Source organism: Heptranchias perlo, chromosome 28, assembly GCF_035084215.1.
Source record: "Heptranchias perlo isolate sHepPer1 chromosome 28, sHepPer1.hap1, whole genome shotgun sequence".
In the NCBI taxonomy this organism is placed as follows: domain Eukaryota; kingdom Metazoa; phylum Chordata; class Chondrichthyes; order Hexanchiformes; family Hexanchidae; genus Heptranchias; species Heptranchias perlo.
Window position 1 is genome coordinate 21,368,635 of NC_090352.1, and position 15,894 is coordinate 21,384,528.

At 40.2% G+C, this 15,894-nt stretch overlaps 1 protein-coding gene across 3 annotated transcripts in view; it reads right to left on the reverse strand.

Moving 5' to 3' along the window:
- Positions 1-5,557: 5,557 nt before the first annotated feature.
- Positions 5,558-15,894, reverse strand: part of LOC137344915 (protein-tyrosine sulfotransferase 1-like) — a 63,710-nt gene continuing 53,373 nt past the window's right edge. For 2 of the 3 annotated variants that reach the window (XM_068008204.1, XM_068008203.1), the window contains 2 exons: positions 8,034-8,090; positions 5,558-6,206 (listed from right to left, as the gene is read on the reverse strand). In XM_068008204.1, the coding sequence (XP_067864305.1) occupies positions 6,195-6,206; positions 8,034-8,090 (69 nt within the window). In that variant the 3' untranslated portion in view covers positions 5,558-6,194. The remainder of the gene's footprint in view (positions 6,207-8,033; positions 8,091-15,894) is intronic. The other variant, XM_068008205.1, reaches the window with a different exon arrangement.

Consider the following 15,894-nt stretch of genomic DNA (forward strand, 5'->3'; position numbering starts at 1 on the left):
CAGCTGTCTTGGCCCTACTGGTGTCAGCCATGGCTCAGTGGTAGCATGCTTGCCTCTGGGTCAGAAGGTTGTGGGTTCAAACTCCACTCCAGAGACTTAAGCACATAATCTAGGCTGGTATTTCTGTGCAGTACTGAGAGAGTGCTGCACTGTTGGAAGTGCCACCTTTCAGATGAGATGTTAAACTGAGGCCCTGTCTGCCCTCTCAGGTGATCCCAAGGCACTATTTGAAGAAGAGCAAGGGAATTCTCCTGGTGTCCTGGAAAACATTTATCCCTCAACCAACATCTAAACAGATAATCTGGTCATTTATTTAATTGCTGTTTGTGGGAGTTTGCAGTGTGCAAATTGGCTGCCACATTTCCTACATTACAACAGTGACTAAACTTCATAAAGTACTTCATTTGCTGTAAAGCGCTTTGGGGTGTCCTGAGGTCATGAAATGCAAGTCTTTCTGTTTACTTTCTAGAACTCTGTCCCTAAACCCTTCCACCATGCTACCTTCCTGTCTACTTTCAAAAGCCTCCCTGAAGCCTATCAATTTGACCATACTTTCAGTCATCCCAACTCTCCCACTACCACTCTGCATTTCTATTTGAGGTGCTGTACAAATGCAGGTTGTTGCCCCAACCCACTGTGACCACAACACATTCCTGCCTGGCTGGTTTGGATCCAAACCCAGCTAGTTTGGTTAACTCATAGCCTTTTTCCCAGCCTTTGTGACCCATCACCACCTGAAACCAATTTTGAACACGAAAGGCACTTTATACTGTATTTATTAACTGTATCTGCAACTACAGTTGGCAAATACAGTAAAAATGTGTATAGCCAGCTGCAGGCTGGCATCAGGCATGACAAGCCAGGAATCTGTTGGGATGGGTTCTACCAGCTTGGAACAGATGTCTTACTTTGGACGTCTTTAAACACATTTCTTCCAGCTGTTTGGCTCACATTTTATATTCATAAAATAACAAAAAAATCAGAACTCTGTTGCTGTGAACAATAAGATGAATCTACTGCAAAAAACTGAAGCAATCACTCAAAAGAGTATTATTTTCAAAATCCTTTTAGCTGCTTTTTTACCTCAGTGAGTGAAATATCACAATGTTGAAAATAGGGTTTTGTAACATTATAAAGGCATTACAATTTATATATTGCACAATAACATTGACGCACACTTGACGTGTCAATTGAATTGTTTCTATGCTGCAACATCCTATGATTCAATGAGCACAATTTTTTCCTCCCAAAACAGGATCCCTCTCTCACTTGGCTCCCCTTACCCTCAAATGTGAATCTCTTCCCCCTTCCTCCATAGCCTGGCTGTAACAGGGTATTTGTCTCTCTCACCCTCCCTGAACAGAGTTTCTTCCTGTGACAAGAGTTGTGACTGTAGGAGGACAAAAAGAATTAAAGGAAAGATTAGAAAAAAATCCTGACAGAGGTTTGTTAGATTGTGGACATTTCTGTCACAAACCATTGTTGAAATACATTCTATACATTATTTAAAAAGAGAATTAGATAGTTGCTTGAAAAAAATATGAAAAGATGCGGGGAATGAACAGTAGAATGGGATTTCCACGATCTGTGCTCTCAGATCAATGAAAGGACTACAGCATTGTAGTCCCAATCCTTCTCAAGAGCGCACCTCTCTGCTGGGAGCACAGAATTATCCCTTAGGTGGCCTGTATGGAGAAAAATAACATGCAGACTAAATTGGCCAATTTCTGTGTTTAACATTATTTTAATTTAAGTGTGACCCCAAGCAATGAGTGTTGGCAGGCATCACAGCCAAGCCCAATGGTGTCTTCACTTCATGTCCACATGTTCGAGGTGGAAGTTAGACAATGGTCACAAGCAAAAACCCTAACAGATTATTTCCATTCCCTACCCCAGGGATATTGAAGTTAATTGTAATGCCTCCACTGTTTTGGATTACTGTGGGTAGATTCACATAAAGAGTTTTTATTTGTTTAATGATATTCATAGGATTTTAGAAATGATATAGCTTCATCTGTCTGTAATGCACAATAAACTGTTTTTAAAACAAAAGAATACTCTTGGGTACAAAATAAATATTGGACACATATGCAGTAAGTTTGAATCAACACAAAAAAGTTTTGCCCGTTTTGACCTTCACAGAAGCCAGCTTTATAACATTTATCTTGCTGAATAAGCAAGAATTCCATTTAGCTACACGATCAGCAATTTAAGTGCTTACTCATGAAGCATGAGCCTCTGCATTTGTTGCACTAAGTGTGGGATGATCAGTTCTCAACTCAATTTGTCCTTTTCATTTTAAATATGTTTGAAGTCAGCATGTATTACTGTCATTGCTGTTCCTGTTTCATTTGGCAAATCAAAATGTTTTTGTGAATGATGTGCAACCTCTCCACATGACAATTCCTCTGTTCTGTATGTATAACTTTACTTTCTGCAAAAGAGCTTCAGTACATACAGGTATTCCATTACATACATGTGTCTTGTTAGACTATTGATGTAGCTATAAGACCAATGCCTATAATTAATAAGCCACAACCTTCAGTCAAGTGCTGCAATTGTTTTTTAATGAACTATTCACTAACGAAAAGACCTGAGTTTAGGATACAAATACTTTTGAGTATCTCACTAATGGAGGCCTTTGGTAGAACAAAATATGAAGGATATGGGGGAGTTTATTCTGCAGTGTTTCCATTTTTGCTGGCATTAGTGTTGAAACACAAGTTTTTAACAACTGGCAAAATACTCCTTGCTGGGATTGTGCATAATTTCTAGGTTCAATGTTGGACTCTAATTCCATGTTCAGCTGTCAGCTAGCCCTGCAAAGGGGCACTGGTATGTAAAGGTAGAAGTTACCATCCACTGGCAGAAGAGGACCCTAATCCTGCAGTACCAACCATTAGCTCAGGAAGAGTCTTAAGGCCCTAATCACTGACCCTTTAGTTAGGTGCCTTTACCATTTAATGCACCAGTCATATGCACATGTGCCCAATACATTACAAGAAGCAGAATTTCTGTTATTGCCCTCAGCCTTATATCAAGACCTATGACTACAACAGCATTTCTCCACAACTAATTTATTCTACTTCATCTTAAATTGTCACAACACCGTAAGACCATAAGAGATATGAGCAGGAGTAGTCCATTCGTCCCCTCGAGCCTGCTCCGCCATTCAATGAGATAATGGCTGATCTGATTTTTACCTCAACTCCACTTTCCCGCCATATCCTTTGACTCCCTCGCTAATCAAAAATTTGTCTAACTCAGCCTTGAATGTATTCAACGACTCAGCCTCCACAGCTTTTTGGGGTAAAGAATTCCAAAGATTCACGACGCTCTGGGAGAAGAAATTCCTCCTCATTTCCGTCTTAAACAGGTGACCTCTTATTCTGAGACTATGCCCCCTAGTTTTAGATTCCCCCATGAGGGGTAACATCCTCTCAGCATCTACCCTATTGAGTCCCCTCAGAATCTTGTATGTTTCAATAATATCTCCTCTCATTCTTCTAAACTCCAATGAGTATAGACCCAACCTGATAAATCTTTCCTCATAAGACAACCCTTCCATACCCGGAATCAACCTAGTGAACCTTCTCTGAACTGCCTCCAATGCAAGTAAGTCCTTCCTTAAATAAGGGCACCAGAACTGTACGCAGTACTCAGGTGTGGTCTCACCAGCACCCTGTACAGTTGTAGCATGACTTCCCTGCTTTTATACTCCAACCCCCTAGCAATAAAGGCCAATATTCCGTTTGCCTTCCGGATTACCTGCTGCACCTGCATGTTGACTTTTTGTGTTTCATGTACGAGGACACCCAGATCCCTCTGTACCGCAGCATTTTGTAGTATTTCTCCATCCAAATAATATTTTGCTTTTTTATTTTTCCTCCCAAAGTGGATGACTTCACATTTTCCCACATTATATTCCATCTGCCAAATTTTTGTCCATTCGCTTAACCTGTCAATATCTCTTTGCAGACACTTTGTGTCCTCATCGCAACTTGCTTTTCCACCTATCTTTGTATCAGCAGCAAATTTGGCCACAAGACACTCTGTTCCTTCATCCAAGTCATTGATATATATTGTAAATAGTTGAGGTCCCAGCACTGAGCCCTGCGGCACCCCACTAGTTACAGATTGCCGTTTTGAAACGCAATAAGAACATAAGAAATAGGAGGAGTAGGTCATACGGCCCCTTGAGCCTGCTCCGCCATTCAATAAGATCATGGCTGATCTTCAACCTCAACTCCACTTTCCCGCCCTATCCTCATATCTCTTGATTCCCCTCGAGTCCAAAAATCTATCTATCTTAGCCTTGAATATATTCAATGACTCAGCATCCGCAGCTCTTTGGGGTAGAGAATTCCAAAGCTTAAAGTACCAGTTAACCCAAATTTTAATAACCCTAACATTGTCTGGTGCAGGTGTGTTCAGTGCAATTTACTTCACTGCTTGCCCTTTGTGAAAATGTAACACGTGTGCTCCTTCTACGCATTTCCTTGGTGGATGGCTGCTGGGTTCCAACATCTGCCTCAAGGGTGCGAGTTTTTTAGACTGCTTGGCGACCTCAAATGATTGCAAAAATTGCTGATGCTGAGCTAGCAGACTGCGGATGCTTCAAAGCTGAAAGAACCCTCAAACTGGTTCAGTAGCCAGCAGGTGAGGCTCCTCCACCACTAAGAGCAAGTTGAGCTAGTTACTTTTGATCAATAATTCACTTAGTGCACCCTCTTGCAACTTGCTAACCAACTAACCCCCACAAAGTAGATATATTTGAGTTGCTGCTAGCCACTGTCGGAGTGAGTGTGCTGTGAGGTGTTCAGTTCAAGCCAGATATAGGGCTCTGCTACCTGTGCATCAATAAGATCAGAAGAACATATTTTAGCATCCCAGTAGCAAGACACTCTTTGAAACGCAGCTTACATGGCAAAACATTCTAGCGTGTTACGTTGCACTGTATGCCTATATGTGAGGGAATGAATGAGAAGGGAGATAAAATAAAAAGAAAAGAATGATACTAGTTGTAAATTTGGGGAAGACCTTCCCTCTGTCTTCCCCCACTACCCCTATTATTTCCAGGCCCAGAATCAGGAATGCCCTCTTCCTGTAAAGTGTCAAAAGTCATAAATGTGCTGAATGACCTGTTCTGCACACACTGCTGCCTGATATGTGTGACCTTCTCCTGCAATTACATAAAAGAGACATTCTGGAACTGGAAAGAAAACAGATGTGCATCACCAAGTTCCCAGTCTACTAGTCCGTGAATATGCTTGATGCAGATAGCCTGTTGGACAGCATGTTCGGTGTTCATAGCTTGCAAGATTTATGGGTAACAATGCAAGCAAATTTGCAATAGTGTCCTGTATTTGGAAAGTAGAACATTTGCCGGAATGTCATGTACAATTTCTTGGCATTGCTGCACCAAGCTTATATTGAAGTGCTGTTGGCATGCATTGTAAGGCAATATTGTATAATTAAGCGGTGTGAACACACTAACTTGGCAACCTTTCAGATTTCTTCCTCGTCTACTCCTACGATTGGGACACACACAAGTCCATTTCATATTCAAATTCATTTTAATGAAAATTTTACTCCAAAATATAGAAAACAAAATTTTGTGTGCACTTTTACAAATAAATCAAGAACAAAATACATGACCAATATTGTGCATTTGTTCCTGCTCCAATACTAATTATGTATTTTACATGGAAATATATAGGCATTCCATGAACACAATTACGGTTACAAAGCATTTAGGAAAATAGGGGTCATGTTTTCTTCAAATTCCCTCCAGGAGGTTAGTTACAAATCCTCAGTCATAAGAATATAGCCACAAAAATTAATTTATCCATGGTGATCTTTTTGTCATGAATAAAACTCAAGGGCACAATAACACAGTTACTCTTCATTTACAGTGTTGATACTTTTCTAATTACTATGGCAATATTCTAACATTGCTGCCATCAGCAACGGTTACATGCACTCTCTCATACAGTATATTTGTATTTAAACATTAAAAGAACATGTTTGACCCACAGCAGCAGGTGGAGGATTACAAAAATAACAAGTGCTTTATTCCACATTAGTGTAACCATGACACTGGCTAAGTACAAGATCTGAAGCAAAAGCTGATCTGCACACATCTCGAAGCTTTTCTGGATGTCAGAAAGGAAGGCATCCTGTCCATCCTCGGGTTATGGTCTCATCTGCAGCAAAACACAACACAACAAAGTTTTGTTTTGCAGTTCTACTGCAAACATCATTCTCTTGCTCCCGACCACTCTTAAATGAACTATCAGCCACTTTGTAGTAAGTTAAGACAGATTCAATTATTGTATAGTGAAATTTGATATTGTAATATGAGCTAAAACCAAAAATTACAATCCAGATGTGGAAGACTTCAGAAGGGAAGACTTTGTGCTATGAGAAGAGTTCTGAAGTTGATTAAGTGGAATAGGAAAAAAAACACAAAGAAAAATGGAAATTTTTAACCTGTAGTTTAGCAACAGACCCAGTAAGTATCAGGCTTTTTTGGCATGAGAGGAATCCCAAAATAATGGGTCTGCTTGGTTCTGAGAATAATTTTATTAGAGTATGTATATATTGCACCTCTCCCATCCTCATGCTTCTTTAAGCTGTCTACTAACTTCAGATACCTCATTTCAAGCTAGCAAACTAGCTGGTAGTTCTCCTAAAAACTGCAAATGAGAAACAAGCAATCCAGATTCGCACAAATGACATTGCAAGGAAACTTTTTTTCTTCAAACCGTGATGGAATAATTATCAAGATTGTTTTTCATTGCAAAGGGGGAAGGAAAAAGAAAGAGGGACACTACTTAAAACATCAAACAGAAAGAGACCTGAAGTATTTAATAAAAACAGAAACAGAAACAAAACATCTAGGGAGCAGTGCTCACAATATAATAAGGTTTAAGATAATGATTGAGAGAGGTATATACATAGTACAAAGACCAGAGTAATAGATTGGAAAAAAGCCAACTATGAGTGAATGCATGTGGAGCTGGAGATAAACTGGAGAATAATATTAACAGACAAAGAAGTAGAACAACAGTGGGTAATATTTAAAAGAGAGATCAATAGAGTTCAGGAGAAATGTATTCCTCTAAAAAGAACAAACTAGCCAATAATGACTTGAATAAAGAGGTGAGGACAAACTTGAATCTAAAGAAAAAGACATACACAAACTACATAAACAATAAACGAAAGGATGACTAAAGGGAATATAACAAGAGAAGAGGTTAAAAAGACAATTAGGAAATCTGAAATGATTATATTTCTTTTTATAATTGATATTAAGTATTATATAGGTGTATAAGTAACAAAAGGAGAATTAAGATAGGGGTAGGTCCAGTATGGTATACAAACATACAAAAATAATGGGCAGGAAAAGACCAGCTAGTCCATCAAACCTGTCCTACACTCATGATGCTTGAAGCATCATGACCAGACCCTTCCCTCCCATCGCGGTTTTAACCGCCCCCCTGACCTCCTCCCGCCTGTTGTGGGGGGGTTAATATCGAGGCCATTGTTTCAGCTTGCTCCTGTCCCATTAAGCTAGTCTCCATTTATCTTGATTCTTATTCAGTCTCTACCCACCTACATCCATGTATTTTTATGTTCTCCATCTTTCATGATTTAGTTTCTTTGGCCATAATCATAATTCTTTTTCCCTGGTAGTACACTCCATGTACACCTTCATTCCACAGTATTATCATCTGCAGGCCCTCTGCTTTTGTCTCAACCATTTACCCATCCTCCACCCCCCTTTCACTTAGCTGAACTTATTCACACCCTGAACATCTCCTAACTCCAATCACTTCCTTCAGATAACCTGTATCATTATGAGAACATGTAGTCTCAGTTGTGCCTATTTGTAGGATAGCTCTTTGTTTCAATCATAATCAGGCTTCCTCCCAGACCTTTTCCTCCGTTACACTGATGACTGTGTTGACACTGCTTTCATTTTAATCTGAAGAATTTCACTGATAAAGTTTCAAATTTCCATCCCGTACCTTTTTGTAGAACGTATTTGACTCTTCCTTTCCTCCCCTGGAATTCTCTTTCTCAATCTAGAATGACAAAAATTAGACTTCAGAACAGCAACTTACGTGTATTACAATGTAAAGAAATGTTCCAAGGCTGAGCCCGAAAGAGGGGTGATTGAAAGCTTAGTCAAAGAGATGGTTTAAGTGGAAATTTTTAAAGGAAAGGAGGCAGATAAATTTAGGGAGGGAGTTCCAGAAAGAGGCTGTAGGCTCTGCCAGCAATGATAGGCAAAGGTATCTACAGTAGGTCAGTCAGAGTGATGGAACCTTTTAGAGGCGAAGTAGTATGGAGCAAAGCCATGGATGAATTGTAGATGAAGATAAGGATTTCTGGGGGTAGGAGATCCAATGTAGGTCAGTCAAGATGGGGTGATGGATGATTGAGACAGATACATGCTGTAGGGTTTTGATCAAGTTGAGATCATGAATGGTGGAGAATTGGAGGCCAGCAAGAAGAGTACTACAGTAGTTGAGGCTGGAGGTAACAAAATCAGATACAATAGTTTCAACAGTGAGGGGCTGTGATATGGGTAGAAGTGGGAAATGTTGCCTATTTAGAAGTAAGCAGTCTTGGTGATGGATAGGATGTGCAGTTTAAAACTCACATTAGGATTGAATAGGATGCTGAGAGTGTGAATGGTAAAGGTCAGTTTGAGTGTATGACCAGGAAAGGGGATTTAGTCAGTGGCAAGAGAGTACAGTTTGCTGCAGGGGTCAAAGATAAAGGCTTTGGTCTCCCCCTTGTTGAGCTTAAGTAAATTCTAATTCATCAAGGACTTAATTTTAGACAAGGTGTTTTACAGCATGGATCCAATCAAAGGGTTGACAGTAGTGGTGGAGAGATGGCACTGGGTATCATCAATATACATGTGAAAGTTGACCTCGTGCCTACATATTATGTTGCTAAGGGGCAGCATGTTAGTAAGAAAGAGGAAGGGCCAAATATAGATACTTTGTAGACCCCAGAGTTGACAGTGCAAAGGAAGGAAGAGAAGCCATTGCTCAAGAGGCATTGGCTGCATTTGGAAAAGTAGGAATGGAGCCATGCAAAGAATAGTCCCACAGAGCTGAACGACAGACAGAGGAGAAAGAAAGACGTGCATTTATATAGCGCCTTTCACGGCCTCAGGACGTTCCAAAGCACTTTACAGCTAATTAAGTACTTTTTGAAGTGTAGTCACTGTTGAAATGTAGTTAAATAATGTAGAGAAGCACTCGACAGGGACGGTGTGGTCAACCGTATGGATTGCTGCAGAAAAGTTGAGGAGGATGAGGAAGGATAATCCACCAGGCACAAATGTTTTGATTCGTAACTTTGGCCAGGCTGTTTTGGTGCTGTGAGGAAATGGAAGCTAGACTAGGGAACAGGGAGTTTTGAGAGAGGTGGGTACAGATTTGGAAGGCAACAACACTTCTATGAACTTTAGAGAGGGAAGGAAGGTTGGAGATTGGGCTGTAGTTAGAGGTGGGCAGCAGTTGGACAGGACAGATGGGACAAGGGAGACAACACCACCACCACCCTCAAAACTTTTCATAAATTTGAAAACCTCTATTGGATTATATCTTAACCTTTCCTGTTCCAGCAAAAAAACATTGAATTTTTTTGATATTGCTTCATAGTCATAAACTCTCAACCTGGTATCATTCCACTGTATCCTCACTGTACCATTTCATGGCTGTAATATTCTTCCTATAATAGGGTGCCCAGAATTGCACCCAATACTCCAACTGTGCCCTAACCAATGTCTTGTGCAAATTCAAGATCACTCCCTTGCTTTTATATTCAATAACCCCACCCGCCATGTGTAAAACCCAGAATGCCATTTCTACCTGCTTTAAACTCAAGTATTTGCACCCTTTTATCTTTCTAAGATCCTACCATTTAGTGGACACTTCCCTTCCACGGTTCCTTTTCTCTGCATTGAACTGTACCTATCTACTCATTCCACTAACTTTTTGTTCTTCCCTGCAGTTTGCCATCTCTGCATTCCATACACATGTATTACAAATCAAATGACTCACAACTACCTTGATTATTGTTCTTCCCACCCTACTTCCTGTAAATACTCTATCCTTTCTTCTAGTTTCTCCATCATATCTGCTCTGATGATTTCACTTTCTGCACCAGAGTTTCTAAAATGTGATCCTATACATGTAACATGTGTCTCATAAAACCACTTGAAAACTGAGTAACAGCATGTAACTAATCAGATTCATGGGCTGGATATGGTTCACTTTGGATCTATAGAAGTGTTCACCCACATTAAAAATAACATTTTTCTAATTTATACCATAACTGTGTTATGTTTAAAGACTGACCTTGAAGGTGTACAACCTTTAAAAGGTAAAGGTACTTTTTGGGGGGAAGGAGAGGAAGAGGAGAAACAGAAATCAAGTCACATCTGGGAGGGACGGAAGGCATTTATACAGTGCCTTTCACAACCTCAGGACGTCCCAAAGCGCTTTACAACCAATGAAGTACTTTTGAAGTGCGGTCATGTTTGAAATGTTATAATGTAGGAAACACGGCAGCCAATATGTGCACAGCAAGCTCCTACAAACAGCAATTAAATAAATGACTAAATCACCTGTTTTAGGTGTTGGTTGAGGGATAAGTGTTGGCCAGGATACAACAACTTGCAATTATGTAGTACAAAATCTCAATCTCTACATCACATAAAGCCAGCTTTTATTTTTATTCTGGTCTGAGGTAAAGCTCAACGCAATCAGACATGGAAACCCTTCCCTGTGCCAAATATACATAGACCTTTAACTAATGCTCAGTTAAACATATATTCAGAAATAAATCACTTCAGACAGAGCTCTAGCAGTAAACACATTTATTTGTTAACACTGAATATTTGAGCGCATCTTAACCTACACTGGTGGTAAATCAAACAGGCCACAGTGATGAGCACAGTTAAATACTTAAACAAGCCAGAAATGAGGCCCATGACCCTTTATAATTCACTGCTCAGTTTAAAAAAAAGCTGCAGAACCAACAGAAATAGAATCAGTGTATAAAAATAGGAAGAAACCCAGATTTTCATAGAAAGAGATGGATATGGTTGTGGAAGAGCTATGGTGAAGAAGTCTGCAAAGTGATATTAATAGACCAAATTGATGCACCAAAAAAAAAGCCCCAGAGGATTCTTAGCAGTTGAATAAAATCTCAAGAGCCGAAGACCTGGCTCAAGGACAAGAAAAATGACATAAGAAAGCTGAAAAGAGATCTGCATTCAACTCCCAAGCTAGAGCAGCAGCGAGTACAATGGCCTCAGTGGCTAAATGAGCATTCCAAAGTCAAGAGGGGAGAAGCACAGCTCTTCAGTTCAGAGTGGTTGGAGGGGTGTTAATAGGTGGTTTAGAAGCCTCCAAACACTGATTTTGATAAGCATCTTTCCAATGTGTGCATCTGTTTGTAGAATATTTATTGCACAAACGTATTGCTGTGATCTGTTACTGAAAAGTAACGGTTTAAAGGCAGATGTCATCTGAGGCAAAAACTGGCAATAAAAAAATCAAATGCATTGCTGGTGCATTTATGGAAGTGATCAGATAATTTCTAAAGTTATAGTTTACCACTCTCCAGAAGTGAGAAGATGGTGCTTAAAGAGAAATAGCATAGCAGTACCTCGGCAAGCACTAGTACACATTACTGTGTCACCGCTACATGAGAACTGGCAGTGAGAATTTCCGAACATATGAGAAAGGACAGGAGAAGACAGCTGGTCAATCAAGCCTGTGCTATCCTGCCATGGTGCAAGCTACACGCACGATAACCCAACCCCAACTCCGCCTCATCGCCCACATCATGCAATGTCCTGGAGAGGAAAAAAACCTTCTGCCAATTTAGAAAAAACAATTCTTCTCCAATCCGCAAAGGCAATCAAGCAAGCTCCAGGAGACCTTGTCGATTGGCATCACCTTTCCCAGCTAACCCACCTACCCTCTTTAACACAACTAGCACTAAAAGGTGAATTTGGGAGAAGCATTTTAGGTTGCAGATATCACTATATTTTGGTTACAGATCAGAAAAACTAATTATTCCCTGACAGGATAGTGGATACATGGAATAAATTCTTAGAAGATTGTTGATTCAGGGTTAATTTTCAGTGGAGATCATGGTCGAAAAATATTTTCTAAGGTAGGGGATAAACAGGTGGTATAGGAGGAAAGTTCAGGATAGAATTATCATACATGAACTTTTGACTGAGCAAGTTTGAATTGCTTTTTCTCACTCTGGATTTTATGATGTTCTTATATCAGACCTCAAATGCATGTGGATCAGAGAGCTCAGAAAACAGGAGAGATGTCTTCAAAGGGGGCGATAAAGCACTAGCAGGATATGCACGTCAATATTCACTTTCATAATGCAATGAGTCACTAAGGCTCTGAGCTGCAACAATTTATGTCTATATAATACTCAAGTACAGGAAGGTGTCTTAAAATTGATCCTAGCATTAAGGAGTCTGTCGATGCTGGTATTTTGCTAGTTATAAAAGGAATCATTTGCTGAATGTCAAAGACCACTGGCATTTTCCTCTTTATAAGCACTGGCACATTGAAGGAATAGAAACGTAGTTCATGTACACCACTGCATTAAGTAATGGCATCTGTATCTTTAGGTGGTTACAGTCTACCACACTCAGCCTAGTGGGAAAACCAGCAGTGGAACATATTTTTGTTGTCTGTCCAGCTGATCCCCTGCAATCTTGGAGGAATGAACCCACCAGCCCTCCAAAACGGTCACCTCCTGGACATAGGTGAAACATAACTAACACCACTGCAATCTGCTCTGCTGCCTGGAAGATCCCAGTAGCCAAAGGAAAAGATCTCTGTTACTTTAATAGCCACAAGAAGAGCAGTTTGAGTTACTGAGATTGTTCCAAATCTGTAGGCAGCATTTCATAAACCTGCCATTACCACACTGGTCGGCTTAAACCTAAATATACTGCTCCTCTTTATATGATGTGTGCATGACTACCTCCTCTTTGTCCTTCTCTTGTGTCAACATCCCCTGTTCTTCCCACTCCTTTTCAAATAGCACAGTGACTGCTGCACTTGGTGCGAGAAGCTGTTTTCCATACTTCAGTTTGGCATGAACATTAAAACTTAACGTAATCGACTTCTGGCCCTGATGTCACCTGTCTGGTTTTGGGCTGCAGTGTCTGGGAATTTCTAGGATAGATATAACAGATACCTAAACTCTGGTTTTCAAAATGCCAGTTTTCTCCCTTTACTTCTGTGTTACATGAAAAGTAGACATTATGATTTTCACTATAGTTAAGAAAGTTCAGAATGCAAGCTACGATGGCACCCTTAAACTGCCTCCTTTGTGTTGTAGATTAGCAATTCTGATTTTTTTAAAAACAAAAAACAGACGGTGACCTGCACAGTTCTGTTAATTTGTCATTTCTTGATAACTGGTTAGTTCTTTTAGTTCACTGCTGTGCTAAACCTATACTGGAGTGGCTTCCACACTACTAAAAGTACCTTTGTAACCAAGACAACACTTTTTAAAAAAAACTGTAGCGTAAATGCATCTTTAAATATTGGGCATTAAATCAGGACTATTCCACCGATTAATTTTTTAAAAATCAAATGTTATTACAATTCGATAGCATCAACAATGCTGAATTTTAAATGTAAAAACAGCAGTGCAATTTTAGTTATTTTAACCTCACTTTTCTCTTTATGGAGTAAACCGACGTTTCTGCTCCAATACAGAAATTGCTTTCTCTATCAACAAAGTCTATTAGTTCAGCAAATTCTGCTCCCACAGGAAAACATGTCACTTTGCTGCTCAAAGTCTCAGCATCAATTAATAAGCTCCTTATTTTACCGTAAAACTGCTGTTTCCAGACCCTGCACTATTCAGCTTTGAATTGTGACCTCTCAGTCACAGTGTCAATGGCGCCACCTAGTGATATTCTGCTAGAACAGCGATTTAGGACAAAGTAAAAAACTGCAGATGCTGAAAATCTGAAACAAAAACTGAAAATGTTGGAAACACTCAAGGTCAGGCAGCATCTGTGGACAGAACAAATCATTTAATATTTTGGGTGTGGACCTTCATTAAAAAAAAACCCCATCAGCATCTTAGGGGTCACCAGGCCAGAAACTTAACTGGACAAGCCAGTGCGGCTACAAGAGCAGGGCAGAAGCTGGGTACTTTGTGATCAGTGGGTCACCTCTTGACCCCTCAAGACCTCTCCACTATCTACAAGATGCTAGTTCGAAGCATGATGGAACACTCAGCATTCACCTGGATGGGTGTAGCTGCAAAAAATATTCAAGAAGCTCGACACCATCCAGGTCAAATTAGTTTGCTTGATCAGCACTCCTACCACTGGACTAAATATCCACCACTGGCTCACTGTGGCTACCATTTATCTTTGGCCACCATCTTGACTTTGCCATCTGTCACAGTCTCTCTATATTCATGGTCTCAATTTCCAACAATACTATCTATGAACACTTCCTTGTCTCCCATACCACCCACATCTCCCTTACTTCCTCCAATACCATGAACTTCATCATTTGGCCATGGAAAAAAATTCTCCCCCAGGCCCCTTACAATTTCACTTTCAAACCCCTAACTACCCTTCCCTTGGCTTTCCATTTTCATGACCTTGCTTAACTGCTCCTCCAGCTCAATCTTCGATACCCTTATTCCCAGAATTCATGGTTTGTAGAAATCATAGAAAGGTTACAGCATGGAAGGAGGCCATTCGGCCCATTGAGTCCGCGCCAGCTCTATGTAAGAGCAATCCAGCTAGTCCCACTCCCCCGCCCTATCCCAAATGTGTGGTCCATTTTTTCCTTCTGATATGCCATACTTTACATTTGTCAACAAATTTCATCTGCCACTGTTCTGCCCACTTACACATTTTGTCCAGGCCATTCCACAATACCTGAGCTGTCTCCTCTGGATCCATTGCCCCTCCTACTTTAGCATTATCTGCAAATTTGACCAGTTTGCATTGGGTTTCATTAATGTAAAATAGAAACAGTAGTAGTTCCAGCACCGATCCGTGGGGCATCTCACTCAATACTTCTCCCCCTCCCCACACCGATACAATGTGAACAAGCACCTGCTGTTTTCTACCCTTCAGTCTATTTCTCATCTATACCAAAGATTGACTCAAAATATCCACAGCTTTGACCTTAATTAATAGGCTTTCATGTGGAATTTTGTCAATTGCCTTCTTGAAGTCGAAGTATAAGACATTATAAAGCTTACCACGGTCTACTTGGGATTTCACTTCCTCAAAGAATTCATGGAGGTTGGTCAGCCAGGATCTTCCTCTTCTGAAACCATGTTGACTCCTGTTATTATCTCTACAGATAATCTTCAAGTTTACACCTAATAATTGATTACATTATTTTAAATGGGACTGAAGACTGATGGGTCTCTAGTTGCCTCTTTCTGAATAAAAGCACCAAATTGGCCTGCTTCCAATCTACTGGTACTTCCTCCATGTCCAGTGACTCCTTCATAATGATTATCAAAACCTCACAAATTTCCATTAAGTGAATGGGCAGAAAACGCAGCAGCAGAAAATCATGGCTCACATCCTTTCCATCACAAAGACCACTTATTTCCACCTATGGCCTTCGCCACAGAAACCTTTATACATGCCTTCATAATCTCCAGATTTGTCTCCTCCAACACTCTTCTCTCCCACCTCCCACTGTTCACCTTTCATAAATTCTTAATTGTCTAAGACTCTGCTGCATGTATTCTGTCCCACACTGAGTTCTGCTTGTCATTTACCCTTGTCCTCACTGCCTCTCCCATCCCACAATGCCTCAAACGTAAAAT